Below are 27,017 nucleotides of genomic sequence, written 5' to 3'. Positions count from 1 at the left end.
ATGCTCTGGTTAATGCAGAAAAAAACTGCTGTTCTTAGGAGAAAGCTATGTCAAATACTTGGTTTTTAAGTTAGATGGAAGCATATGGAATTGTCATTTTTGTGATTGACAACCAGGTGATTACACCTGTAGCTCTTTTGTTTTTTTAATGGTGAAATTCCTGCAGGAAAATGAATGTTTGCAATCTGAAGAAACATGCTAGCTCTTCCTCTTTTTATCCCTATGGGGAAATAATTAGTAATGTATTCAGCTTTTACATTTAATATTCGCAGTTATCCTTTTGTTTACATGTTTACTTATATTTTTATTTCCTAGGAAAAATGTCTAGAAATGAAATTATTATGCCAACCTCAGTGATAGGAAGCATGCAGAGAGATGAAACCACCTACCATGAAACAAATGGGGTGGCATGTCAAAAATATTTCCTTTATATATCAAATAAGACAAAGTAATGACCCTGGCTTGCCTAGTGTCTTACCTTTAACAAGTTAATTCACTTTTCAAAGCTTGTCTCCTTATCATTAACATAAGGCCTCTTGTCACTTATTTTGAAAATGGAATGAAAACAAATATGTAATGTTTACTTTATGACTTTTTAAGCATTTTATGTAAAGAAAGTAACAAAATGAAAGGTTGAAATACTGTTGTTGCATTTTCTCAGGTATTAGAGTGGCTAGAAAGTAGTGGTGTGTTTTAATACAGTGAATTCCGGTTGCAGCAATATTCCCCCCCCCCCCCCCCCCATATTTAAAATTTACTATTTTCGATTGGGGGGAAAAATACTGCCTCTAACCTTATTCATTGTGGTAGTATTCTTGTCCCTGAAGTGTCACTTATTGCTAAAAGATTTACTCCATTGATTCTACTTTGATCCTCATACATTTTGATATCTATTTCTATATGTTTATATTTTTTTTAGAAACATTTTTTAGATTTATAGCAGAATCAAGAGAGAGATTTCCCATTTACCCCCTCTCACACGTGAAACTCCTCCCCAACCGCCATCACCAACATCACTCCCCCAAATGGTACATTTTTTGCCAAGGATAAACCTGCGCTGACACATGATAATCACCCAGAGTTCATAGTGTACATTAGTATTTACTCTTGGTGTTGTAAATTTTATCGCTTTGGACATATGTGTAATGACATCTCCATCATTACAGTAGCATAAGGAGTGTTTTTACTGCCCTGAAAGTCTTCTGTGCTCTGCATATTCATCTCTCTCTACCTCCCCACCCCTGGCAACCACATACCTATTTATTGTTTTACCTTTTTATTATTTTACTTTTTCTACAGTGTATAGTTACAGTAATCCAATATGTGCCCTTTTCAGATTGGCTTCTTCACTTAGTAATATGCATTTAAGTTTTCTCTATGTCTTTTCATGGGTTAATAACTCCATTCTTTCTTGACATTGAATAATATTCCATTGTCTGGATGTACCACCATTTAATTATCCATTTACCTTCTGAAGAACAGCCTGGTATGCTTCCACATTTGGGCAGTTATGCTATAAACATAGCTATAGGTATAAAATAAATGCTGTAAACACCGGTGTGCAGATTTTTGTGTAGACATTTTTCAATTCCTATGGGTAAATTAACAAAGAGCATTTATTGCTGGATGGTATGGTAGGAGTGGGCTTGCTCTGTGGCTCAGCAGTAAAGAATCTACCTACAATGCAGACATGCAGGTTCAGTCCCTGGGTTGGGAATATCCCCTGGAGGAGGAAATGGCCACCTACTCCGTATTCCTTCCATAAAAAATCCTATGAACAGAGGAGCCTGGTGGGCTACAGCCCAGCAGGTTCAAAGACTTGGACATAACTCAGTGACTGAGCACATATGGTAAGAGTACATTAGGTTTCTTTGTTTGTCTTTTTGGCCTACCTTGAGGCTTGCAGGATCGTAGTTCCCCAAACCAGAGATTGAATCCAGGCTCCTGTCAGTGGAAGCTCAAAAGGTACATTTAGTTTTGTTTAAAAACTTACAGGCCGTCTTCCAGAGCGTCTGTACCATTTTGCATTCCCACCAGTAGTAAATGAAAATTTCTGTTCTCCACATCCTTGTCAGCCGCTGGTGTTGTTAATGTTCTGGAGTTTGGCATTCTAATAGTGATGTCTCATTGTTTTAACTTTTAATTCCCTAGTTACATATGATATGGAGCATCTTTTTATATTCATTTGCTATCTATATGTCATCTTTGATAAGGTATCTATTAAGGTCTTTGGCCCATTTTGCAGTGGAGTTTTACGTGTTCTTAGTTTATTTTGGATAGCAGTCCTTATCATATACATGTTTTGTAAATATTTTCTCCCAATCTGTGACTTATCTTCTAATTCTCTTGATGTTGCCTTTCACAGAGCAATGACTTTTAATTTTAAGGAAGTCCACCTTATCAATATTTTTATCACAGCTTGTGTATTTGAGCTTGTATCTAAAAAGGCATCACCATACCCAAGGCCATCTAGTTTTTTTTTATTATGTTGTCTTCTAGGAATTTTATAGTTCTCCATTTTGCATTTAAGTCAGTGATCCATTTTCAGTTCATTTTCCTCAAGGGTAAAGGTCTGTGTCTAGATTCATTATTTTTGTGTATGAACATCCAGTTTCTCTAGCACTATTTGTTGAAGAGAATGTTTTCACTTTATTGTTCTTACTGCCTTTGCTCCTGTGCCAAAGATCAATTGACTATTAATGGGTGTTTATTTCTGGGCTGTCTATTCTGTTCTATTGATCTACTGGCTTGTTTTTTCCTCAGTACCATATTATCTCTCTTTTTTGAAAAAAAATTTTAAGGTTTATTTATTTCTTTTTGACTGTGCTGGGTCTTTGTTGCTGCACACAGGCTTTCTCTGGTCACAGTGTGCAGGCTTCTCATTGCTTTGGCTTCTCTTGTGGCAGAGCACAGGCTCTAGAGGCATGGGTTCAGTAGTTGTGGCATACGGGCCAAGTAGTTGCAGCTTATGGGCTCTAGGGCGCTGGCTCAGTAGCTGTGGTACACAGGTTTAGTTGCCACACAGCTGTGGGATCTCCCCAGAGTAGAGATCCAATCTGTGTCCCCTGCATTGATAGGTGAATTCTTAGCCACTGGACCACCTGGAAAGCCCTCATATCATCTTGATTGCTGTAGCTTTATAGTAAATCTTAAAGTCAAGTAGCATCAATCTTCCAACTTTTTTCTCTGTAAATATTGTGTTGGCTATAAGTCTTATCCTCTTTCTATAAACTCTAGAATCAGTTTGTTGATAACCATAAAATAATTTCCTGGGAATTTGATTGGGTTGCTTTGAATCTGTAGATCAAGCTGAGAAGAATTGACACCCAAATGGTATTTGTCTTCCTATCCAAGAACATGATATATCTTTCCATTTACAGTTGATCTTTGAACAACATGAGTTTTAACTGTGTGTGTCCACTTACACATTTTTCCATAGTAAATAGTATCATATTAAACACAATCCATGTTTAGTTGAATCTGTGGATGTGGAGCAACAGTGGATACAGAGGACCAGCTATAAGTTATACATGGACTAGCTCCTGCATTGCTCAAGGGTCAGTTGTATTTAGTCCTTTGCTTTCACTCATCAGTTTTGTAGTTTTTCTCATATAGATCTTGTATATATTTGTTAGATTTGTACTTAGGTTTTTCTGCTTTTCATACTGTTTGTGTTCATGGGGTTCTTGGAGCAAGAATACTGGAGTGGTTTGCCATTACCTCCTTCAGCCAGGAGGCTTATCGCCCCTTTACAGATAGCTGAGGAAAGAAGAGGAAAGCAAGGGAGAAAGGGAAAGATACACCTAACTGAATGCAGAGTTTCAGAGAAGAGCACGAATAGATAGGAGCGCCTTCTTGAATGAACAATGCAAAGAAGTTGAGGAAAACAATAGAATGGGAAAGACTAGAGATCTTTTCAGGAAAATTGTAGATATCAAGGAAACATTTCATACATAGATGGACATGATAAAGGACACACACAGTAAGGACCTAGCAGAGGCAGAAGAGATTAAGAAGAGGTGGCAAGAAAACACTGAAGAAATATACAAAAAATCTTAATGACCCAGATAACCACGATGGTATGGCCACTCACCTAGAGCCAGACATCCTGGAGTGTGAAGTGCAGATGGGCTTTAGGAAGCATCACTACAAACAAAGCTAGTGGAGGTGATAGAATTCCAGCTGAGCTATTTAAAATCCTAAAAAATGATGCTGTTAAAGTGCTACACTCAATATGTTAGCAAATTTGGAAAACTCAGCATTGGCACAAGACTGGAAAAGGTCAGTTTTCATTCCAGTCCCAAAGAAGGACAGTGCCAAAGAATTGTCAAGCTACCAGACAGTTGCATGCATTTTGCATGCTAGTATGGTTATGCTCAAAATCCTTCAAGCTAGGCTTCAAAAGTACATGAATTAAGAACTTCCAGATGTACCTGCTGGGCTTAGAAATGGCAGAGGAGCCAGAGATCAAATTGTCAACATCTGCTGGATCATAGAAAAAGCAAGGGAATTCCAGAAAAACATCTATGTCTGCTTCATTGTCTACACTAAAGACTGACTGTGTGGATCACAGCAAACTGTGAAAAATTCTTAAAGAAATGGGAATGCCAGACCACCTTACCTGTGTCCTGAGAAACTTGTATACAGGTCAAGAAGTAACAGACCTTTACCTGGAACAACTAACTGGTTCAAAATTGGGAAAGGAGTACAACAAGGCTGTATATTGTTACTCTGCCTATTTAACTATATGCAGAGTACATCATGCACATGCTGGGCTGGATGAATTACATGCTGGGATGAAGATTGCCAGGAGAGATATCAGCAACCTCAAATATGCAGTCATTTCTCTAATGATAAGAAAGTGAAGAGCAACTTCACTCTTGCTGAAGGTAAGAGAGTGAAAAAACAGGCTTAAAGCTCAACATTCAAAAAACTAAGATCATGGTACCCAGTCCCATCACTTCATGGCAAATAGATGGGGGAAAAGTGAAAACATTAACAGATTGTATTTTCTTGGGCTCCAAAATCATTATAGACAGTGACTGCAGCCATGAAATTAAGACACTTGCTTCTTCCATGGAAAGCTATGAAAAACCTAGACAGCGTATTAAGGCAAAGACATTAATTTGCCAACAAAGGTCCATATAGTCAAAGCTGTGGTTTTTCCAGTAGTCGTGTACAGTTGTGAGAGTTGGACCATAAAGAAGACTGAGCGTTGTAAAATTAATGCTTTAGAATTGTGGTCCTGAAGAAAGTCCCTTGGACAGCACGGAGATCAAACCAGTCAATCCTAAAGGAAATCAACCCTGAATATTCACTGGAAGGACTGATGCTGAAGCCAAAGCTCCAATACTTTGGCTAGTTCATGTGACGAGCTGACTCATTGGAAAAGACTCTGATGCTGGGGAAAGACTGTGGACAGAAGAAGGGCAACAGAGTATGAGATGGTTGGATGGCATTGCAGACTCAATGGACGTGAGTTTGAGCAAAGTCTAAGAGATAGTGAAAGACAGGGAAGCCTGGCATGCTGCGGTCCATGGGGTTCTTGGTTCACATGCTGTTTAAGCCTGGTTTGAAGAATTTTGAGCATTACCTTGCTAGTATGTGAATTGAGCACAGTTGTGCAATAGTTTGAGCATTCTTTGGGATTGGAATGAAAACAGACCTGTTCCAGTCCTGTGGCCACTGCTGAGTTTTCCAAATTTGCTGGCATATTCAGTGCAGTGCTTTAATAGCATCATCTTTTAGAATTTGTATGTATTAATATTCTTCATTTTTAAAGTCATTTTTAAAACCATTTTCATTTTTAAAACCATTCTCCTGGTTTTCTTTGGTTCTTTGTTCATGGCTTCCTATAGCTCTTTGTGCATTTTTAAAGGTTAAAGTCTTTGTCTAATAAGTGCAGTGACTGGGTTTGCCAATAGGCAGTTTCTGTTAATATTTTTTCCTAGAATGGACCATACTGGCTTTTTTTTCTATGCTTCTTAAATTTTTTGTTGAAAATAAGATATTTCAATATTTTAGCATAGTGAAACATAGGCAAGCCCTTGTGCTCTTTCTTCTGGGAGCCACCAGACAAGTTAAAATTTACAACTATAGTTCTTTGCGAACAAGAACTGTGTTCCCGCCTCTGACACTTGCAGCCTAAACCCCGAGTGCAGTCTGCCTTCCTCATGGTTGTTGCCAGTCTAGGGTATGGGGAGTAGTAGCTGGGAAGTTTAAAGCTTCTTTCTTCTCCGAAACTTCTATTGGTGGTTGTAATTTTTTAGTAGATCCCAGAGCTCTGCAGAGGTTGATCCTGATACATTCTGGCTGCTCCTTAGTTGCTTTTGACTTCCCTGGTGTCTCAGACAGTAAAGCATCTACCTACGATGCAGGAGACCCAGGTTCGATCCTTGGGTCGGGAAGATCCCCTGGAGAATGAATTGGCAACCCACTCCGGTACTCTTGCCTCGAAAATCCCATGGACGGAGGATCCTGGTAGGCTACGGTCCATGGGGTCAGAAAGAGTCCGACATGACTCAGCGACTTCGCTTTCACTTTTAGTTGTTTTTACTGGGGAACCAAGCTCCAAAATTCATTTCTTCATCTCTTTTGCTGATGCCACCTCCCATGAAAACAATATAGTTCATCGATTATCTACACAGCTTGCTTCTCCCTTACTGTTTGTCATGTGTTTTGTGACTTTAGTGAAACTCTTATTTTATATCTATTATCAACACAAATAAAACTTAGACCCTTTTAGAACTTCAGATACCAGGAGTTCTCTGCAGTGTAAGGGTTAGTTATCTTTCTAATGGAAGAAAAAAAGGTGGTAGTACTTGGTTAAAACATTTTAAGTTTAGTTTTGGAATATTGGTATAATTTCTAATGCCTCTATTACTTGGAGGCCCAGGATGTATACTTTGGATGATTTAATTCACATCTAGATTATTAAGTTGCTGTTGTTGCTTCTTTTTAAAAAAGAAAAAATACATCACTCAGTTATCAGTGAATGGAAGGCAAGGTTTCTAGCATGGATGATTACACACGTTTCCTTTTTCATGTAGCAGATAAATGCTTGTCACTATGTCAGGTTAGTCTATCATTTTTATTATGTTTCTTGATTGGTGTTTTACTATACAAATAAACATTTTCTTTCTCCATCAATTTGAGGTTGCTTTTCCTCATCATTGGATTCAAATTATGCATTTTATTTATAAATACCACTAAAGTATTGTTGTATCTAAGTGCATCATATCTGTTGGTATTGTTGTTCAGTTGCCCAGTCATGTCTGACTCTTTGTGACCCCATGAACACCAGCCTTACCTGTCCTTCATTATCCCTCCCAGAGTTTGCTCAAACTCATGTCCATTGAGTCCATGGTGCCATTCAACCATCTCATCCTCTGTTGTCCCCTTCTCCTCCTGCCTTCAATTTTTCCCAGCATCAGAGTCTTTTCCAATGTCAGCTCTTTGCATCAGGTGGCCAAAGTATTAGAGCTTCAGCATCAGTCCTTCCAGTGAATATTCAGGGTTGATTTCCTTTAGGATTGCCTGGTTTGATCTCTTTGCTGTCCCAGGGACTCTCAAGAGTCTTCTCCAGCACCAGAATTTGATGGAATAAATTCTTCAGCACTCAGCCTTTTTCATTGACCATCCATATATGACAACTGGAAAAACTATAGCTTTGACTGTATGGACTTTCGTAGGCAAAGTAATGTCTCTGCTTTTTAATATGCTGTCCAGGTTTGTCATTGCTTTTCTTCCAAGGAGCAAGCATCTTTTAATTTCATGGCTGCAGTCACTGTCCACAGTGATTTTGGAGCCCATGAAAATAAAGTCTGTTACTGTTCCCACTTTTTCCCCATCTATTTGCCATGAAGTGATGGGACTGGGTGCTATGATCTTCGTGTTTTGACTGTTGAGTTGTTGGGATAGGATGTTATTTTGTCCCATAGTAAGTGATAATTTTGGTTATTTGGTGGTGTCTGCTGTGCTTTATTGAAGTTAAAACTTTGGATTTAATAACTTTGACCCATGAAACTTTTGTCCGTGGATTTTTGCTACCATTGCGTGTTTGTGCTCAGTCGCTCAGTTGAGTCCAACTCTTTGCAGTCCTCTGGACTACGCCTGCCAGGCTCCTCTCTGTCCATGGGGTTTTCCGAGCAAGAATACTGGAGTGGGCTTTCATTTCCTTCTCTAGGGGATCTTCCCTTACCTTTATGTTCATGAATTTCTCAATGTTGATGTGTTTCCTGCATTGTGAGGTACATTTTTTCCCCTTGCGCGTCTTCGTATGTAAAGATATTTGTGAAATTTATGAAACAAAATATTAATAAAATAATTTAACCTGATGAAAATTAGAAAGGATTAATATATTGTCCCATACAGGCACCTTGACATTGCTCCAGAAATAAGTTTGACAGAATCCACTATTCTATTCTTTTTCTCGTCCTTGTGATCAGAAAAGTACAATGCCTTATCAAATTGAGTCTCTTTTAGAAGTTTCCCGTTGAACATAGAGAGAGGTCTTTGGCTAATGATACACATCTAGGCTCTGTTGTTGTCCCACAAATCCCTGCAGCTCATCTTTTTTTGGTGTGTGTGTGTCTAATTTCTTTATGTTCTTTAGACTGGATACTTTCTGTTGTTTGTCTTCAAGTTCACTTCTCATTTCTGTGTCATCATTTTTCTGTTGTTGATTGCATTCAATGAATTTGTTGTTTCTGTTACTGTATTTCTGGTTCTGAAATTTCCATTTTGTTCCTTATATTTCTGTTTCTTTGCTGAAACTTTCTGTCAGGAAGTTTAAGTGTGTTTATAATTGTTCACCAGTGTTTTATGATGCTCTGAAATCCTTATCAGATAATTCCACAACTGGCAGCTTTGTGTTGGTGTAGGTTAATTGTTTTTTCTCATTCAGGTGGAGATTTTCTTGATTCTTGAAATGATGAATGATATTCATTTTATTATGGTTTTATTCCAGATTTTGAATAGTATGCTGTGAAACTTTGAGTCTTATTTAAATCTGTTTTTAACAGGCCTCCTCTGACAGCATACTAGCAGGGGAGGAAGACTGCCTCCTTACTACAAAGTGAGGCTAGAATATTGGACTCCCCACCCTGCTTGATCTCCAACAGCCTCTGTTGACCACTGTGGTGGAGAGGGGAGGGTAACTCTTACCTCAAGGTAGTAGTTAAAAACTTCAGACTTCAATCAGCCCTTGCTGACCTCTTGAAAGGGAAAGGACACCTTTGTTACTGCTGGCTAAAGTAGAATTCTACTTGGTTGCCATTGTTGTGAATGAGGAGGAGTAGGTTCCATGGTGTTTGGCTGGAGTAGGGCAGTAATTAAAAAATGATTTTGCTTGCTAGTCTACACCTTTCCCATTCCTTTCACCAGAGAGAGCAGGCTTTTCTTGTTGGTTTTCTGAGTGGTGGTTTGTTGTTATTTTTATTTTTTTGCCTATGTTCATCAGGGTTTCTGGGTTGCAGGCTTCTCTGTTGCCTGGTCTCAGATGTACAAGGCAAAAAGAAAACCCAGAGAACTCAGTCATGTTGTTTGTCAAGTTCTTACAGTTGCTGTTAATTCACTTTCTCTCCACCTTTCAGTGTCTCGATTTTTTTCAATATATCACAGTCAGGAAGTTGGGTGTATTTAGTAAAAGAAATGGGAAGAATGTTTCTTCTCATTTTTTTGCATGGAACTGAGTAGCCTAACTGGTTTAAAATTAAAATAGTCCATTGTGAACTTACTTTAAATGAAATGTTCAAAATTATTTTATTACTAAAAATATTTACTACCATATTTTGTAAGTCACTAAGTTGTACATAAGATTAAGTATATTCTTTGTTGTACCTATATATGCCTGTACAAGTCTCTTTCTTTATTTTAGGATTATGTACTGAAGGACTCTACCGTGTTAGTGGGAACAAAACTGATCAAGACAATATTCAAAAGCAGTTTGATCAAGGTAAAAAGATAATTATATAAGACAAAATCGTCATTTTGTGAGTTTCCTTATTGAAATTTCATATGAAAACCTCCTTATGATTATGTATTATGGGAGAAAATTTTGAAGTAGTATTAGGAGTATTTAATCAAACAGATACCAGAGTCTAGAAACAGGAGAGCTATAAATCCATTACCAGAATTGGAAAAGCAGTAAATTGAATTATGATGCATCATCATCTTTGTGTATGCAGATTTACCTTTAGGTGCAGTTTGAAAGTGTTTTTTTTCTTTCATGATATTGTGCCAACTGACTAATTAGGGATTTTTAAAAAAGCTGAATTTCCTACTCATATTAAATTAATTTTATATGAGATCAAAGATATAAGTGAAAAAAATGAAAGCTGTATGTACTAGGGAGAAAAATGAGTGAATATTTTTATAATCTTGGAGTAGGGAGAGGCCTAAACTTAACATGAAACCTAGTAAGCATGAACAAGATGATAAACTGGACTGCCTAAAAATGTAAAAACTTCTGTAGGGAACAGTGGATAAAACAAAATCAGGCGAAAAACTGTAAACCTAGGGGGACTATGGAATTTCTTTGCTAGATTAAGCAATTCATTTCAGAAGAACCAACATACATATGAAAATATGCTCAACCTCTGTCAGTTATAAATAAATAAAAATTTAAAAGGTTGTATTTATTATGACAATGGAAAAGATTATTGGTAGGGCATAGGCAAACAGGTTTGTTGTATATTATTGGTTATGGGTGCTTTAGATAGCTTTTGCTGGAGAAATTCCATTTGTAAATATTTATGTTACAAGTCTTTGTGTAAATCTACCAAGAAATTTATTGTAGCATTGTTTGTATTTTGTTTTAAAGGTGGGGAGTCCACTCATGTTTACAAATAGAATACTAGATAACCATATAGAATAATGAAGATTATGTGTGTTGAAATGGTAAAATTGTTGAGTGTTGGAGAAGGAGGTGTGTGTGCTTTGCTTTCAAAGAGTATTGTTAGTGTTTCACTTTTAAAAAGTATTTTGTTACAAGAACTGTTTAGACTTCATCAAATTTGTACAATTTTACTTCTAAATAATAAAAGAAGAATAGTCAGTACCAGGGCCTCTTGATTTAGACTTTCTGGTTTACTGTTTTCTAGTTCTACCACTTACTGTGCTAAGTTGATTCAGTTGTGTCCAGCTATTTGCGACCCTATGGTCTGCAGCCCTCCAGGCTCCTCTGCCCATGAGGTTTTCCAGGCAAGAAGACTGCAGGGGGTTGCTGTGCCCTCCTTCAGATCTTTCCAACCCAAGGATCAAATCCACATCTCTTGAATCTCCTGCATTGGCAGGCGGGTTCTTTACCACTAGCGCCACCTGGGAAGTCACTACTGTCTTTGTGACCTCTGGAAGTTAATCTTCCTAAACAGCAACTTTTTCATGATCTAGAATGGGAGTGATAAAACTGACCGAAGAATAATGAGATAATGCATATGATGAGTTTTCTGTGCCAGACACCATGTTAAATGTTGACTGGGTAGCTTATATTTCAAGGAATGTAGCCTGCCTAAGGAAGTAAACTTTAGTAAATACAAGTTTTTAATCATAACATCTTTATAGTTTTTTAAATGAAATAAATCTAGATCTTCAGTAGTAGAATATTATGTAAATTTTATGTCTGGGAGAATGTTTTATAGTCAAAATTGTTTCTGTGTAGAACAAAATGTAAAGATTGGTGATTCTTGGTTAAGGGTATGTGTGAGTTCTTTGTATTTTTATATTATTATTGCAGAATTTCTACAAGCTTGAAATTGCAATGAAATGTTTCCTGCTCCCTCAAAAAATTTTTAACAGCTGCTGGTGAAATTTTAATAACTTTGGATAATGCCTTAAAAATGAAATTCAATATAAAATACATATGTGATTCATCTTTTTTTTTTCAAATGAGCAGAAAAGGGATGAAAGGAAACATGCTAAGTATAAACAGTGATTATCTCTTGATTATGGGGGTAATTTTTTCTTTATCATAAGTATTCATTGTATTTATAAAAGGAAAATAAGACTTTAAAATAGCAAATCAACCTTATAATACACCTTTACTGTGTTCTGTTCTTGTTTATTTAAAGTCAGACCTTCACTGATAAGTGTTTAAAGTGTTTTATATTAAAGTTTTTTAAAGTATAAGTTAAAAGGTTGAAGCTTGAATTTATATGTATGATTCCTATCTTCTTTGTCTGTTTCCTTATGACCTCTTTTAAATAGCTTACATTAAACAAAATGTTTTAAGAGAAGAGAGATGTTAAATAATATTGCCTGTATACTAATAAGCCTAATAGGTTTTTTTTTTATTGTAACAGAAAATGCTCCTTGCTTGGTTTTCTCTTTCATTATCTGTAGTTTTATCAGGCAAACTTACATTAAAACAATGGGGAGAGATGAATCTGCCTGTAAATAAAGGTGATCAATGAGAAGACTTAAATATCTTTGGTTGTTCAAGTACCCATTTAGCTTACTTCTAGTAATGAATTTAAATTTATCATAATTTTTAATTTCAATTTTTGTCTTGTAGATCATAATATCAGTCTAGTATCAATGGAAGTAACAGTAAATGCTGTAGCTGGAGCTCTTAAAGCTTTCTTTGCAGATCTACCAGATCCTTTAATTCCATATTCTCTTCATCCAGAGCTACTGGAAGCAGCAAGTAAGTATAAGTCTCTCTCTTTTTTTTGAGAAGGACGATGGTAGTGGGCTTTGTACATTGGTTGCTGTGTGTTAAAATAGGTCATTCCGTAGAATGTGTAGCAAATAAAAATTCAGCTTCTAGAGCTGTTGATTAAAGTTCTTTCCCATTAAACAGTTTTAGCTAGCCTCCTAGATGACTGGAAGTTTTGAGGTTTGTGTTTTAATTCAAACTTAAAGGCATTGTAGGAAAAAGAAATTAATTCTTCAAATGAATGTATCTGTAACATACTTTAGTAAAATACAGGTTTTAAGTCAAAGAAATTAACTTTGGCCTCCTGTCTTAAGTCAGTTTTTGAGTGAGTTATACAGGAAGATGAATACCTATTCAGTATTGATTCATACTTGGCATCATTCATCCAGATGTTTCTACTTAGCAGATACTCATTTGTTATCTGGAAAATGAGAAAAATGGTCTATTTGACTGTCAGGTAACCTAGTGCTTAATCCTTATTGTGTTCTCAGTATTTAGTTTCTAAATATTTCTCTTCAGTATGTCCTTCTGATTCCAAGTCTTCAGGCTCTTTAGAGTGAAGTTACTTTCTTACAGTTTTGATTGTTAGAGTTCTCAGTTAATTTTCTTTTAATTAAAATCTACTTCAGTATATTGGCACACGATGCAGTTGCCTTATACATAGTCTCATATATAAACTAGGAAAATATTCCATTTGATAGCTTAGATTTTCTTACTTTTTGACTGTAAAAATAGCATTAGAACTTTCCTAGTTAGGAAATTATTGAGGGCTGATTTAGAAATAATATGTGGCAAATGAGACATTTGTTCGTACTTGATTTTTGGGCTTCCCTGGTGGCTCAGATGGTAGAGAATCTGCCTGCAGTGTGGGAGATCTGAGTTTGATCCCTGGGTCAGGAAGATCCCCTGGAGAAGGGAATGGCTACCCATTCCAGTATTCCTGCCTGGACAATCCCATGGACAGAGGAGCCTGGTGGGCTGCAGTTCATGGGGTTGCAAAGAGTCAGACACAGCTGAGTGACTAATACACAGTAAGTGGTATTTGTACTACCTGCCATGAGTTGCTCTGCGGATTGGACCCCTCCAGAGGAACCCACTGTTAGTTTGGAAGAAAGAAGTGAGTGAGGAAGAGCAGCAGTAAGGGTGCTCTCTTCTGTCCTCCTATTCACAGCAGAACCGCCTTCCAGTTACCCTGATTCATAATTTGCATAAATTTGAAAAGTAACTAATTGCTGTAGTAATTGTGAAAAAAGATGTTTGATAAGCTAAGTGAATTATAAATAAGTATATGGTGATGCTTTAAATCAGGTGCTGGCAAACTGACCTATAGGCCAAAAATTCAGCTTGCCATCAGTTTTCAGAAGGCTTGCAAGTAAGAATTTTTTTTACATTTTTAAATGGTTGAAAATGTTAAAAGAAAAAATTATATGATATGTTAAAATTATATGAAATTCAGATTTTTTTTTAAGTTCTATTGGAACAAAGCCACTCTTGTTGCATATTGTCTATGGCTGCTTTTGTACAACTGCAGAGTTGAATAGTTTCACCCACAGAGCCTAAAATGTTTACTCTTTGTACCATGAATATTAAGAGCGCAACAGATTTATTAGTAATTAGTTGATTCTAAGTCAGTATCTAGTTAGATGTTGCCTCAAAAAATTACTAATACACCATCTTGCCATCCCCAAGTTACTTTTTCAGTTATTAGCTTTGTATTTTCTTTGTTTTTGTTTACCTCTCCTAAAATATTTCATACACATTCTTGTTTTAGAAAATAAGCATAGTAAGAAGCTTTATCAATATTTTTTAATGTCTGTGTTTCATGCAAATTCCTCACTACTTTTACAGAAATCCTGGATAAAACAGAACGTCTTCATGCACTGAGAGAAATTGTTAAGAAATTTCATCCTGTTAACTATGATGTATTCAGATACATAATAACACATCTAAACAGGTATTTTTATTTTTTGTTTTTACAAGTAAAATGCACTACAGATTTCAACATGTAACTATAAATTGGATAATTTTAAGATAGAGACAAACTAAACACACAGTTCAATTTTGAATCTCTAGATCATTTTTTCTTGGATTTGTAAAATAGGTTTTTCATTAACCTTTTTATAGAAAGATATATGACCCTTTTAGTATATGTAATGATTATATAAAAAGTAAGTGTGGTGAGTACTTTTTTTGTCATTGCTGTTCTTTAACAGTTCTTTTCTGTAGAATCTTAGAATTTTAGTTACAAAATGACACTTAGATAATTAACTGAATCAACCTGTTTGAAGTTGGAAAAATTGAGATTTAAAGAGAGAAATCATATGCTCAAGTGACACGTCTTACGATTAGAATCCAAATTTTATTAAGTGGTTTAATTCCCTCTTCGTTTGTATATCCTGCTTGTTTTGTTTGGATAGTCTTCATAGTGAAAGTCTATTAGAAACTTGAATTCATATTATCATCCTTCTTGACTGAAATGCATAACATTATCCAATATCAAAAACCTTAAATAATATAAAGCTTCAAGTTCATGCTTTTCTCTATAAAGAAACTCTTGCCAATATCATTTGTTAAATGAAAGAAAATATTGATATTGTATAATGGGATAAACCTCAAGACTTTGGAGTTAAATAGTTTTGGTTTTGAAACATTTTTAGTTTTGTGGCCTTGGACAAATTTTTTAACCCTTCCTAAGTCTTGAATTTCTTGACTGTATAAGAGTGAGAAGAATAACACAGAGTTGTTATTGAGACTGAGAGTCCACCCTTCACAATATTTTCTACTGACATTGAAATGAACTCATGTTTGGTTTTCTTAAGCTAATACTGTCAGTGTCCAAAACAAGTACATTTCAGTCTGTACCTCTTAAAAGAGATTATTAAAGTTTTGTTGTTATCGGAGTAGCATAAAATTATAAACGTTTCTAGTAACTTCTCTGAGGTCTCCCTCTCTGAGTAAATACCAGCATACATAGCATTGCAGTACAGTTAGTGGAATTCCTCTTTTGAAAATTACCATACAGATGGTTCATGCTTTAACAGATGTGTACAGGGTACTATAAGAGACGTTATCTAGTATGGAATGTTGGGATGGTATATGAACATACTATTTTATAGTTTGATTGAAGTACTGAAATAAGAATTGAACTTCATTAAAAAATAATATGGAAAAGGGACAAAGGAAAGAGCATGTTAAAAGAATCATGTGCTGGTCCACCATCAGTGTTATGTTAGACACTTATTAGTGTGTTTGACTCCAGTGATACAACAGTTAGTGACAACAGGCACCTTTGATACATTGAGGAATAGCAAAGAAGCATACGTTGCTTGAGCAGAGTGAAGGAAAGGACACTACTACTCAGAATGTAATCTATTTGACTAGCTTTAGTCCTCAAAATATTTTCACAAGAAGGTTGCTTTCATGTATATCACTAATTTCACTGTTGAGTTCAGCTGACATTTATAGGGGTTGGGTGGGGACCAAGTGTCAATGGAAAAAAAACATTGCATGATTGTTTCTCTGAATGGTATGGGGAGCCACTAGAAAGTAGAATAGAGAAATTGTATCATCAGATTTAAATTTTAAAAGAAACACTCAATTATTGACGATAATGGGTTTACTCTTTGTGCCAGGTACTCTCAAAAGTGCTGTACACACATCAGTAAATAAAATAATCACACATTTCATGGAACTTACATTCTAGTATAGGAAATAAATGATAAATATATGATGGGTGATTGACGAATTGCAAAAATTAATCCATAGTGTTGCTCTTTAAATATATTCTCTTTCACCTTTCATATTCAGTGAGTTACTGTGTCAAATTAGTTTTTTCTCCTAATTATTTTTCCTTTTCATTCCTCTGCCACTGCTTTAGTTTTAATTTCATCATTTCTCATTTAGGGAACTCTAGGTTTTCATTGAGCTCTCTCTGCCAGTTTTTCTTTCTCCTTTGATCACAATGCCAGAGTGATTGTTCTGAAAACTCTTTCTGTAAAGATCACTTATATCCTGAAGGAAAAAATCCAAATTGTTTAACATTAAGTGGCCTAGTTCTAACTTATTCTGTTAAATTTCCTTTCCGTTTCCACCATGTTATTATTACAGTGCCACTGTATTAATAGCATTTAACAAAAAGTATCAATTTGTGCCTGGATCCTTTTCACATCTTGACATGACTGCCTTAGTCTTTCTCAAAATTCAGTCCTCAAACCAGCAGCATCAGCAAAACCTGGGCACTCGTTAGGAATGCAGATTATCAGATCCCACCCAGGACATAATTATCAATCTTGTGTTTTAAAAGGCTTTCCAGGAGATTCTGATACACACTGAGAACCACTGGGAGGTTTTTTTTTTTTTTTTTTTTTTTTTAATGTTGGTTTACAATGTTTTGTTGGTTTCAGATGTTCAGCAAAGTGATTCAGTTGCATACTTTCTCAGATTCTTTTCCATTATAGGTTATTATGGAATATCAAATATAGTTCCTGTACTATACAGTAGGGCCTTATTGTGTTTCTATTTTATATGTAGTAATGTGTATCTGTTAATTCCAAAGTCTTCATTTATTCCTCTCCTACACTTTCCCTTTTGGTAACCATAGGTTTTCTATGTCTGTGAATCTGTTTCTGTTTTAAACAAATTAAGTTCATTTGTATCATTTTATTTTTTAGATCCCACATATAAGTGATATTGTATGGTGTTTTTCTCTTTCTGACTTACTTTTCTTAGTATGTCTCTAGGTCCATTCATTAACTACAGATAGCATCATTTCATTCTTTTTTATTCCATTGTGTATATATATTTGCCATATTTTTATCCTTTCATCTTTTGATGGACAATTAAGTTGCTTCCATGCCTTAGCTGTTGTAAATAATGCTGCTGTGAACATTGGGGTGGATATATCATTTCAGTTTAGAGTTTTCATCTTTTCTGGATGTATGCCCAGGAGTGGGATTGCTGGATCATATGGCAACTCTAATATTTTAAAAAAACCTCTATATTGTTCTCCATGGTAGCTGCACCAATTTACATTCCCACCAGCAACAGTTTAGGAGGGTTCACTTTCCACCCTCCTTATCATTTATTACTTGTAGACTTTTTGATGATGGCCATTCTGAGTAGTGTGTGATGGTATCTCAGTATAGTTTTAATTTGCATTTCTCTAATAATTAGTAATGTTCAGCATGTTTTTATGTGCCTTTTGGTCATCTGTATGTCATTGGAGAAATGTCTATTTAGGTTTTCTGCCCATTTTTGATTGGGTTTGTTTTGTGGCTTTTTTTGATACTGAGTTGTATGAACTGTTTGTGTATTTGAAATTAACTCCTTGTCGATGACACTGTTTGCAAATATTTTCTCCCATTCCATAGATTGACTTTTCATTTTGTTTATAGTTTCCTTTGCTATGCAAAAGCTTGTAAGCTTGATTAGGTCACATTTATTTTTGCTTTCATTTCTATTGCCTTGGGCAGCTGACCTGAGAAAGCATTGCTATGATTTATGTCAGAGAATATGGCTTCCCAGGTGGCTCAGTGGTAAAGAATCTGCCTGCCAATGCAAAAGACACAGGTTTGAACCCTGGGTCAGGAAGATCCCCTGGAAAAGAAAATGGCAACCCACTCCAGTATTCTTGCCTGGGAAATCTTATGGGCAGAGGAGCCTGGTGGGCTACAGTCCATGGGGTCACAAAGGAGTCAGATAGAACTTAGTGACTAAACGACAATGTCAGAGTGTTTTGCAAATGTTCTCGTCTAAGAGTTTTATGGTTTCATGTCTTACATTTAAGTCCTATGCCATTTTGACTTCTTTTTTTATTTTTTTATAATGTGAGAAAGTGTTCTGACTTCACTGATTTACATGTGGCTGTCCAGCTCTCCTACTTGCTGAAGACACTGTCTTTTCTCCATTGTGTATTCTCCTTTGTTGAAGATTAATTGTCCATAGATGTGTGGGTTCATTTCTGGGCCCTGTGTTCTATTCCATTGATCCATGTGTCTGTTTTTATGCCAATACCATGCTGTTTGATTACTTCAGCTTTCTAGTATTTGAGAACCACTGTTTCGACTGAAGTACTCTTCCTAGTGTTTTACTAGCACCCATGACCCTTTATTCAACTCAAACATTACCTCCCTTTTGTTTGTTTGTTTTGACTCAACGATTAGACTTGCCCAGGTTCATGTCTTTCCAATTTATGAGCATTTTCAGAATCTTTATTTGACTACCACATAGGCATACCTGACTGGGCCCCACTATACACTGTATTTTAAGAAAAGGTTGATTTTATTCTGAATATTCTAATTTAGTCTCTTTACAAAAGATAATGCCTTTTTACCACAGAACACATGTTTTTAGGGCATTTATTTTACCTCAGATGAACAATTCCTATGTTTGGGGATGTGGGTCCTTTGGTTTAAGTTTTAAGCTTTTTGATATGCACAGTTAGGTATAAAATTTTCCTGCTACTTTGTGTTTTGAGCTATTTCTTTATGTGTGAAATGAGAGGGTTGGATAAAATATCTAAAACCTTCCTGCCCATTTAATAATGTTGAGTTAAAATTCAAGATTTGCTTCTTCTTGATTTTTATATATGGTGGTAGTAATGCTTACTCACATATTTAAAAGACTAAGTGCAAATTAGTAATATATGATTATTTGTAAATTATTTATTGTTGAATCATAAGCGTTTTAAGGTAAAATGTGCTTCTGTGAACTGTTGTCATTGAAATTGAATTTGTGATGATGTGCAAGGTAGTCAATAATTAAAAAGATTGTTTTTTTAGAATACTAGAAACTTAATTTTTTTTGAAAGTTAAAAAGTCTCCTGGTTGGAGATAGAATAATTTTTCTGGAAGTAAAAACCATCTTTGACTCTCATAAGGAATGGATTTTACTGCTGTCTTCTGTTATTAGAATGTAGTTGAACATGGAATGCACAAGAATAAAATGTTTCAAATTTGAAGTTAAGATTAAAAAAAACAATAATAAAACCAAATCATCAGAAATAATTTCCAACTCCTGAATTCTTTCATTGTAGTAAGTTTTTACTGGTTTCTAATTGTTCTTTTATATCATAATTTCAGGGTCAGTCAACATAATAAAGTCAACTTAATGACAGCAGACAACTTATCCATCTGTTTTTGGCCAACTTTAATGAGACCTGATTTTGAAAATCGAGAATTTCTGTCTACCACCAAGATCCATCAATCCGTTGTTGAAACATTCATCCAACAGTGTCAGTTTTTCTTTTACAATGGAGAAATTGTGGAAACTGCAAACACTGTGGCTCCACCACCACCTTCAAACCCAGGACAGTTGGTAGAACCAATGGTACCACTTCAGTTACCACCACCATTGCAACCTCAACTGATACAACCACAGTTACAGACGGATCCTCTTGGTATTATATAAGTAAGGAGAATTGCAGACAGCCGGAAATTGGACAAAAGCAAATCTAGACATGCATGTTTCAGGGTTCAGTAATATACTTCATGTTTCTTACAGATAATTCACATTCAAAATGATGAGACATTTCCTCTTTGAACTGTATGGTATTCCTTACTCATTTACATTACAAATCTAAGACCATGTGATAAGCATGACTGAGAGGTTTAATTTTTATAAACAAAAATAGCTATAAAATACAAAGCTGCTGTTGCATGCAACCTTATTGCAATCAGTATATCATTCCTGTGGCATTTTCTGTCACATTATATTGTGAATAAAATTTTTCTATAGAAATTAAATGATTTAAAAACTCACGTATATGAAACATTTAATGCTTTCCAGCCTGCTTTATGGCTGGTTTTGTTATTTGATGTGTTAATTTGAGCAGCTTAATTTACTTTTAGCAGTCTGTGTAGATAACTAAAAGCCCAGTTAAGTATTTTATTATTTCAGGCTACTTATGCCATGCTTGGGATGTTGTTTGAAAGAAAGAAAAATACATTTAACATATTTCTGCACCTTCATCTTCTAAGTAAACCTGTGGATGATTTGATGGGGGTAAATGAAAATATTTCTTGTACACACATACCAAGGACATGCTTGTGGCTAAAGTGAGTTGATAATGTTGTGCAAAGGATAGGTGTCACCAACTCATTTCTTTATAGTCCATAATGAAACCAACATCTTGTATACTGTTAATTCTGTAAACAGATGCATGTTCAAAAGATCTATTATGGTCTTGTAATCTTAATCTAATATATTTTAGATATTTTAATTTTTTCCCTCTTGGGAAATACATTTAGTATAGTGTAGAAAATACTTCATGACATTTTCATATAAGGTTATATAACTTTTCATACATAAACATGAAATTTGTTGTAGAAAATTCTTTAAACCAAACATTTTAATCTAGGACTTCAATTTAATCTGTCCCTTGATTCTATTTTTATGTGGCCCTTAAAAAACATATCCAAAAATCCATTGCTAATATAGCAATAAAAATACTTTGGGTACTGACAGCCTCTTTGGAGTATGTATATATAAAGTTGCAAACTTGTATTCATATTCTTTTCTGTGATATGTTGTACTAAAATCCAAAGTGGCTTTTGCACCATTTTGTAAAACAATTATTTTCCTTTGATGTTGGTACCAGATTTGCTGTAAATGACTGCTGCTTTGGAGGTTAAACATTGTTAGCAAAGTTACAACCAGAACACTAAATTACGGATAAAATTTTCAGAATTAAGTGGCATAGGTAAATTTTGTTAGGATTTATGCAAAATTTGTTCATTATCAAACCACACCCTTTTTTTTTTCCCCAGAAAGGAAAAAAAATGTGGTTTTTTTGTTGCTAAGTTATATTTTTGTGTAGTAAAGAAAAATTTCTTCAGTCCATGTTGTAATCTTCATACTGCGATTTTAAGGTTGTCTAATGTATACTATAGTAAATAGATGATTTTGAGATTTGAGGCTCCTAAGAGTTTGATTGGCTCCATTTTTTCCTAAAATAAATACTGTCTTTCCCAACTGTTATATCCTAGGTATTGTACTTCTGATTTTGACTTCAGAATCAAGATGTTGACATGAACCAGGCTGCTGTGGAAGTACATGTATATTATAAACTATCTTATTTGTGTTATACTCTTACATGTTATTATCTTTTCTAAGAAAACAAAGTCCCTATTATTCCTATTGCAAAGCACACAGGAATTAAGAAAGTACAGTAATTTTTAAAAAGAAAAATCTGGTAAATGTAGTATTCTTGTTCTATATTACTTATACCTATTGTCTATATAGCTTTAATTTATAGCTGTCAGTTTAACATCAGCATGTCTGGCAAAGAAAATTAAACTTTAAGAGTTTTATAAACTGTTTCTAGGTTGCTAAAGAATTTATTTTTCTACTATATATGGTATAGACAAAGCTCAAAACTATGTACAGGAAAAAAGCCTGACTATTTCTTTTGGAAGTAGGCTGAAAGAGAATTTTCAGAACTGTTCATGTCTTCAGTTCATTCGGTCATAACTTTGCTATTGTAATATGTGAATCCCAGTTTATTTAAGCTATTCTCTTTTATACTGTGTTAATTTAACTTTCATGTACATTTAGTGCAACTTTTGTTATTAAAACTAGCATTTACTATTTTCCACATTTACTACCTTACACCTTCCCCAAAATTTATCTCCACTTTTCTGTGCATTCTATAATTGATTTGAAACGTTTCATAGCAGATCATTTAAAATTCTACTTTTGGTTCAGTTAACCAATAGGTTCCAGTTAATTGATAATTAAAATACAGTTTAAAGCTCAGTCTGTTACACTGAATTGATTGCGTTTGTTTTTGCCAAGGGTTTAGATATGTTTTTTAATGTTAGAAAAGTAATTCTGCAAGCAAAATAATATAATGAAACTTTTTTCTGGTAAGTTACTGGAAGGTTTCTCTGTTTTAGGGAACTGTCATATATGAAACTTCTTAAAGGATGAAAAGAATATTAGATAGTCTCATAATTATGGGTAAATATTAAGGCATTATATTTTACAGTTTTAAATAAAATTCCATCTACACACATGTTGCCATCGTTTCATTTAAGCTTCAGTGCTTATTACAATATTGTACTTAACACTGTCTAGATTAGCAATATAAAGAAGCATAGTGGAACTGTCTAAATTTTCAATAGATTTATGGGAAATCAAATTCTCTTCAACAGACACTTATACAGTTAATTTTAGAACAAAATTCCAGGCAAAATATATTTTCATTTGAAATGGTATTTGTTAGTAGTGCTTTCTCCGTCTAATACTTACAATGTAAATAATGTAGATACCAGCAATCTAACTTAGCCAAAAAGCAGCTTTTATTTTCCATACTGTATGTAAATAATGTAGACCTTTTTTTGTTTTTTGTTTTTTTTTGAGGTACTGGAACTTAATTTCTTATATCTCTTAGATAGTAACAGAAGGGAACAGTTGGATTAAGAACTTAGGCCTTAGCTTACATGGTGATTTTTAGTTTTTTTATACAGTAATAATTGTGATGCTATTTGTCAACTGGATATAAATATATATATAATTTTAAAAAGTCAAAGTGCTTTGTTTCTTTGTTTATAATGTAATTTTTTGTGCTTCACCAACAGGATGCTGCAGTAAATTAAATATCAGTGAAGCTTCTGTATAAAGAATGCTATGAATAAAACATTAAGAAGCTATGTAATTTTAAGTTATAGTTGCCTCTAATTTTACCATTTCATTGGTAAAAATAAACTTTTTTTTTTTTTTTCATAAAATAGGAAAATTTTTTTAAAAATTATGTCAGTATGGTGACATAATTTACTTCAAGAAGTGTGCTTTTACTGTACCATGAGAGGAGATCCAAAATCTGTTCTGGATGTATACCTACAGATGAAAATTTAATTTTAAAATGTTTGAAAAACAAGGTTGCACAGGTTTCTTAAGACTCAGAGATGTTACCTAGGTCTGAATTTTTAGCTATGGCTAGACATTATTTTGAGCTACTGAAAGTATTGGAAGCCTATTCTAGTTTATAACAGAGGTGCTGACATTGAAGAATATAACACTTTTGTTTTCTTCATGGTTCATGAATATTACAGTCAAAGTTTATGGGACTGTGTTACCATATTCAATGGATCTGGTGAGATCAGTGACCTGAATGATGATTGTATGTGTTTTAAGTTTAATCCTTTTAACTACCTTAACTCTTAGGCTGAACAATTCTGATTTACTTCAAAACTTTATATCACTTAAAAATTTTTTTATTGTGTCTGAACTCTTGAAGTTCTCAGAAGCCTTTTCAGTTTATCAAATGCCTGAAAATAAAGTTTTCTAAGATTGAATAAGGGAAGGAACTACTCTTCAACATTGACTTCTTATGGTAGGGTCTGTGTGTAGTTGAGAAGACTAAAAGCATTAATAACATCTTATATCCAACATCCAGTCATTAGAAGTGATCCAAGTACCATGATCTCTTAAGGTAGTTAAAGTCTACTGACTAATGAACTTTGGGGATATTCATTACTTAGTTGATCCTCCTCATCATTTCCTATGAGCATGATTCCATTTTTTCCCCCTTACAGTGTTAGTTTTATCTCTCTGCTGTTGGGATCGAGGAATTGGGAAGGTTTTATCTCTGGTGCAGGGCTGGGTGGAAAGGATCCACAGTTCTCACGTTGTTTATATCTTATAAAGTGTTTAATATTAATCTTTTATAGAAATCTTTCAGGATCTTAGCTTGATGTATTAAATTTTAAATCTTGGAATTAATGCAGTGTTGGCACTTCTGGTTTAGTTACTTTTACTCATTGTTGGAAGAGTGCCAAGACCTTCAGTAGAATGAACTTCTGCTGTAAGTAGATGTCAGGGAATTTATAGTTTAGGAACAACCTGATACTTGTTTATTCTTACAGTATAGATTTTCTCTTCAGCTTTATTTGCCTTATAAAAATTTATTCTGAACTATTTAATAATGGCTCTTGTTCTAATAGCTTGTCTGGTACTCTCCCTTGGTATTAAAACGTATTTTTTCAAATTTCTTTCTATTTTGTGTTAAATCTTAGTCCCAGTATAAGTGATGTTGGATTAGCAGTTGACATATTTACTAATTGCTTAGTAATTCATCCAAATTAGTTTTAGTTATGTATCAGTACTCACCAGGGCTTCCTAGGTGGCTTAGCGGTAGAGAATCTATCTTCTAATGCAGGAGCCACAGGAGACACATGTTCGATCCCTCGATGGGGAAAAGTCCCTACCAGTTTTTAATACATAAACTGTGAACTTCCACATGTTCAAGCTGGTTTTAGAAAAAGCAGAGGAACCAGAGATCAAATTGCCAACATGCGCTGGATCATCAAAAAAGCAAAAGAGTTCTAGAAAAACATCTATTTCTGCTTTATTGACTGGCAGAGCTTTTGACTGTGTGGATCACAGGAAACTGTGGAAAATTCTGAAAGAGATGGGAATACCAGACCACCTGACCTGCCTCTCGAGAAACCTGTATGCACGTCAGGAAGCAACAGTTAGAACTGAGCATGGAACAACAGACTGGTTCCAAATAGGAAAAGGAGTACGTCAAGGCTGTATATTGTCACCCTGCTTATTTAACTTATATGCAGAGTACATCATGAGAAATGCTGGGCTGGATGAAGCACAAGCTGGAATCAGGATTGCTGGGAGAAATATTAATAAACTCAGATATGCAAATGACACCACCCTTGTGGCAGAAAGTAAAGAACTGGAGAGTCTCTTGATGAAGGTGAAAGAAGAGAGTGAAAAAGTTGGCTTAAAGCTCAACATTCAAAACACTTAAGGTCATGGCATCCAGTTCCATCACTTCATGGCAAATTGATGGGGAAACAGTGGTTCACTTTATTTTGGGGGGGCTCCAGAATCACTGCAGATGGTGATTGCAGCCATGAAATTAAAAGACGCTTACTCCTTGGAAGGAAAGTGATGACCAACCTAGACAGCATAATAAAAAGCAGAGACATTGCTTTGCCAACAAAGGTCTGTCTAGTCAAAGCTATGGTTTTTCCAGTAGTCATGTATGGATGTGAGAGTTGGGCTATAAAAAAAGCTGAGTGCCTTTGAACTTTGGTGTTGGAGAAGACTTGAGAGTCCCTTGGACTGCAGTCCATCCTAAAGGAGATCAGTCTTGGGTGTTCATTGGGAGGACTGATGTTGAAGCTGAAACTCCAATCCTTTGGCCACCTGATGTGAAGAGCTGACTCATTTGAAAAGACTCTGATGCTGGGAAAGATTGAAGGCAGGAGCAGAAGGGGACGACAGAGGATGAGGTGGTTGGATAGCATCACCGACTGAATGAACATGAGTTTGGGTAGGCTCTGGGAGTTGGCGATGGACAGGGAGGCCTCGTATGCTGCAGTTCATGGGGTTGCAAAGAGACATGACTGAGCAACTGAACCAGTTTTTAAACTGTCTTACCAGTTTTAAATTTCAAACTCTTAATTTCTCTTACCTCTAGATTATTGGTATTTCATTTTATCCATATAAATATCTTTGTAGGTGTTTAATGAAGCCAGCTTATATTTAATAACTTAAAATGATAGATAAAATTAGAAGCAGTGTGCTCTTTCCCTACTATGGTTAATTATTTGTATAAAACAAATTACTTCAAATGTGTAGGTGAAAAGGTTTTTTTGAAACTAGCTATCTGAGAGAACACAGTCTTAGATACTCTTTGAGATTTCTTGATATTTTATTTCCAAATCTTTGTTGGCACTCAAAAGTACAATTTTAGTTTAAACCATTATTAGCAATTAATTTTTTGAAAAATACAAACTGTTTCATCCAATTCTTTATTACAAAATGACTGTTGTAAGTTACATTAAAATCCACTTAAGGACTTCCCAGGTGGCTCCGTGGTAAAGAATCTGCCTGCCAATGCAAGAGACACAGGTTTGATCCCTGGTCCAGGAAAATCCTACGTGCCGTGGAGCAACTGAGCCCCTGCAACAGTTACTGAACCTGTGCTCTAGAGCCTGGGAATTGCAACTACTGAGCCCGCACTTCCTAGAGCCTATGCTCTGCAACAAAAGAAGCCACTAGAATGAGAGGCCCACACTGCAACTAGGGAGTAACCCCCACTTGCCACAACTAGAGAAAGCCTGCACACACCAGCAGAGACCCAGCACAGCCAATAGGTAAATTAAAAAAAATTTTTAAATCCACTTTGATAATTATTTTTATGGTATAGATCAGGGTGAGCAAACTTTCGGTTACAGGACAGACAGCAGATGTCTTTAGACTTTGTAAGTCGTACAGTCTGGCACCATTCAATTCTGCTGTGGTGCAAAAATAACCAGAACAATACAGAATTAAATGAATTGGACTGCATTCTTATAAAGAGGCGGCAGACTGGATTTGGTCGACAGAGCTTAGACTGATC

At 35.2% G+C, this 27,017-nt stretch overlaps 1 protein-coding gene across 5 annotated transcripts in view; it reads left to right on the top strand.

The window, feature by feature from the left end:
• The window catches only part of ARHGAP5 (Rho GTPase activating protein 5), a 100,878-nt gene extending 78,213 nt beyond the window's left edge, over positions 1–22,665 (top strand). For all 5 annotated transcript variants that reach the window (XM_070478047.1, XM_020870539.2, XM_020870542.2 and 2 more), the window contains exons 4-7: positions 9,878–9,955; positions 12,512–12,643; positions 14,504–14,609; positions 19,735–22,665. In XM_070478047.1, coding sequence (XP_070334148.1) covers positions 9,878–9,955; positions 12,512–12,643; positions 14,504–14,609; positions 19,735–20,062 — 644 coding nt within the window. In that variant the 3' untranslated portion in view covers positions 20,063–22,665. The remainder of the gene's footprint in view (positions 1–9,877; positions 9,956–12,511; positions 12,644–14,503; positions 14,610–19,734) is intronic.
• Positions 22,666–27,017: the final 4,352 nt, after the last annotated feature.

The sequence above is a fragment of the Odocoileus virginianus genome, chromosome 16 (genome assembly GCF_023699985.2).
Source record: "Odocoileus virginianus isolate 20LAN1187 ecotype Illinois chromosome 16, Ovbor_1.2, whole genome shotgun sequence".
Classification (NCBI taxonomy): Eukaryota; Metazoa; Chordata; class Mammalia; order Artiodactyla; family Cervidae; genus Odocoileus; species Odocoileus virginianus.
This window is presented reverse-complemented; position numbering and strand designations above follow the sequence as displayed.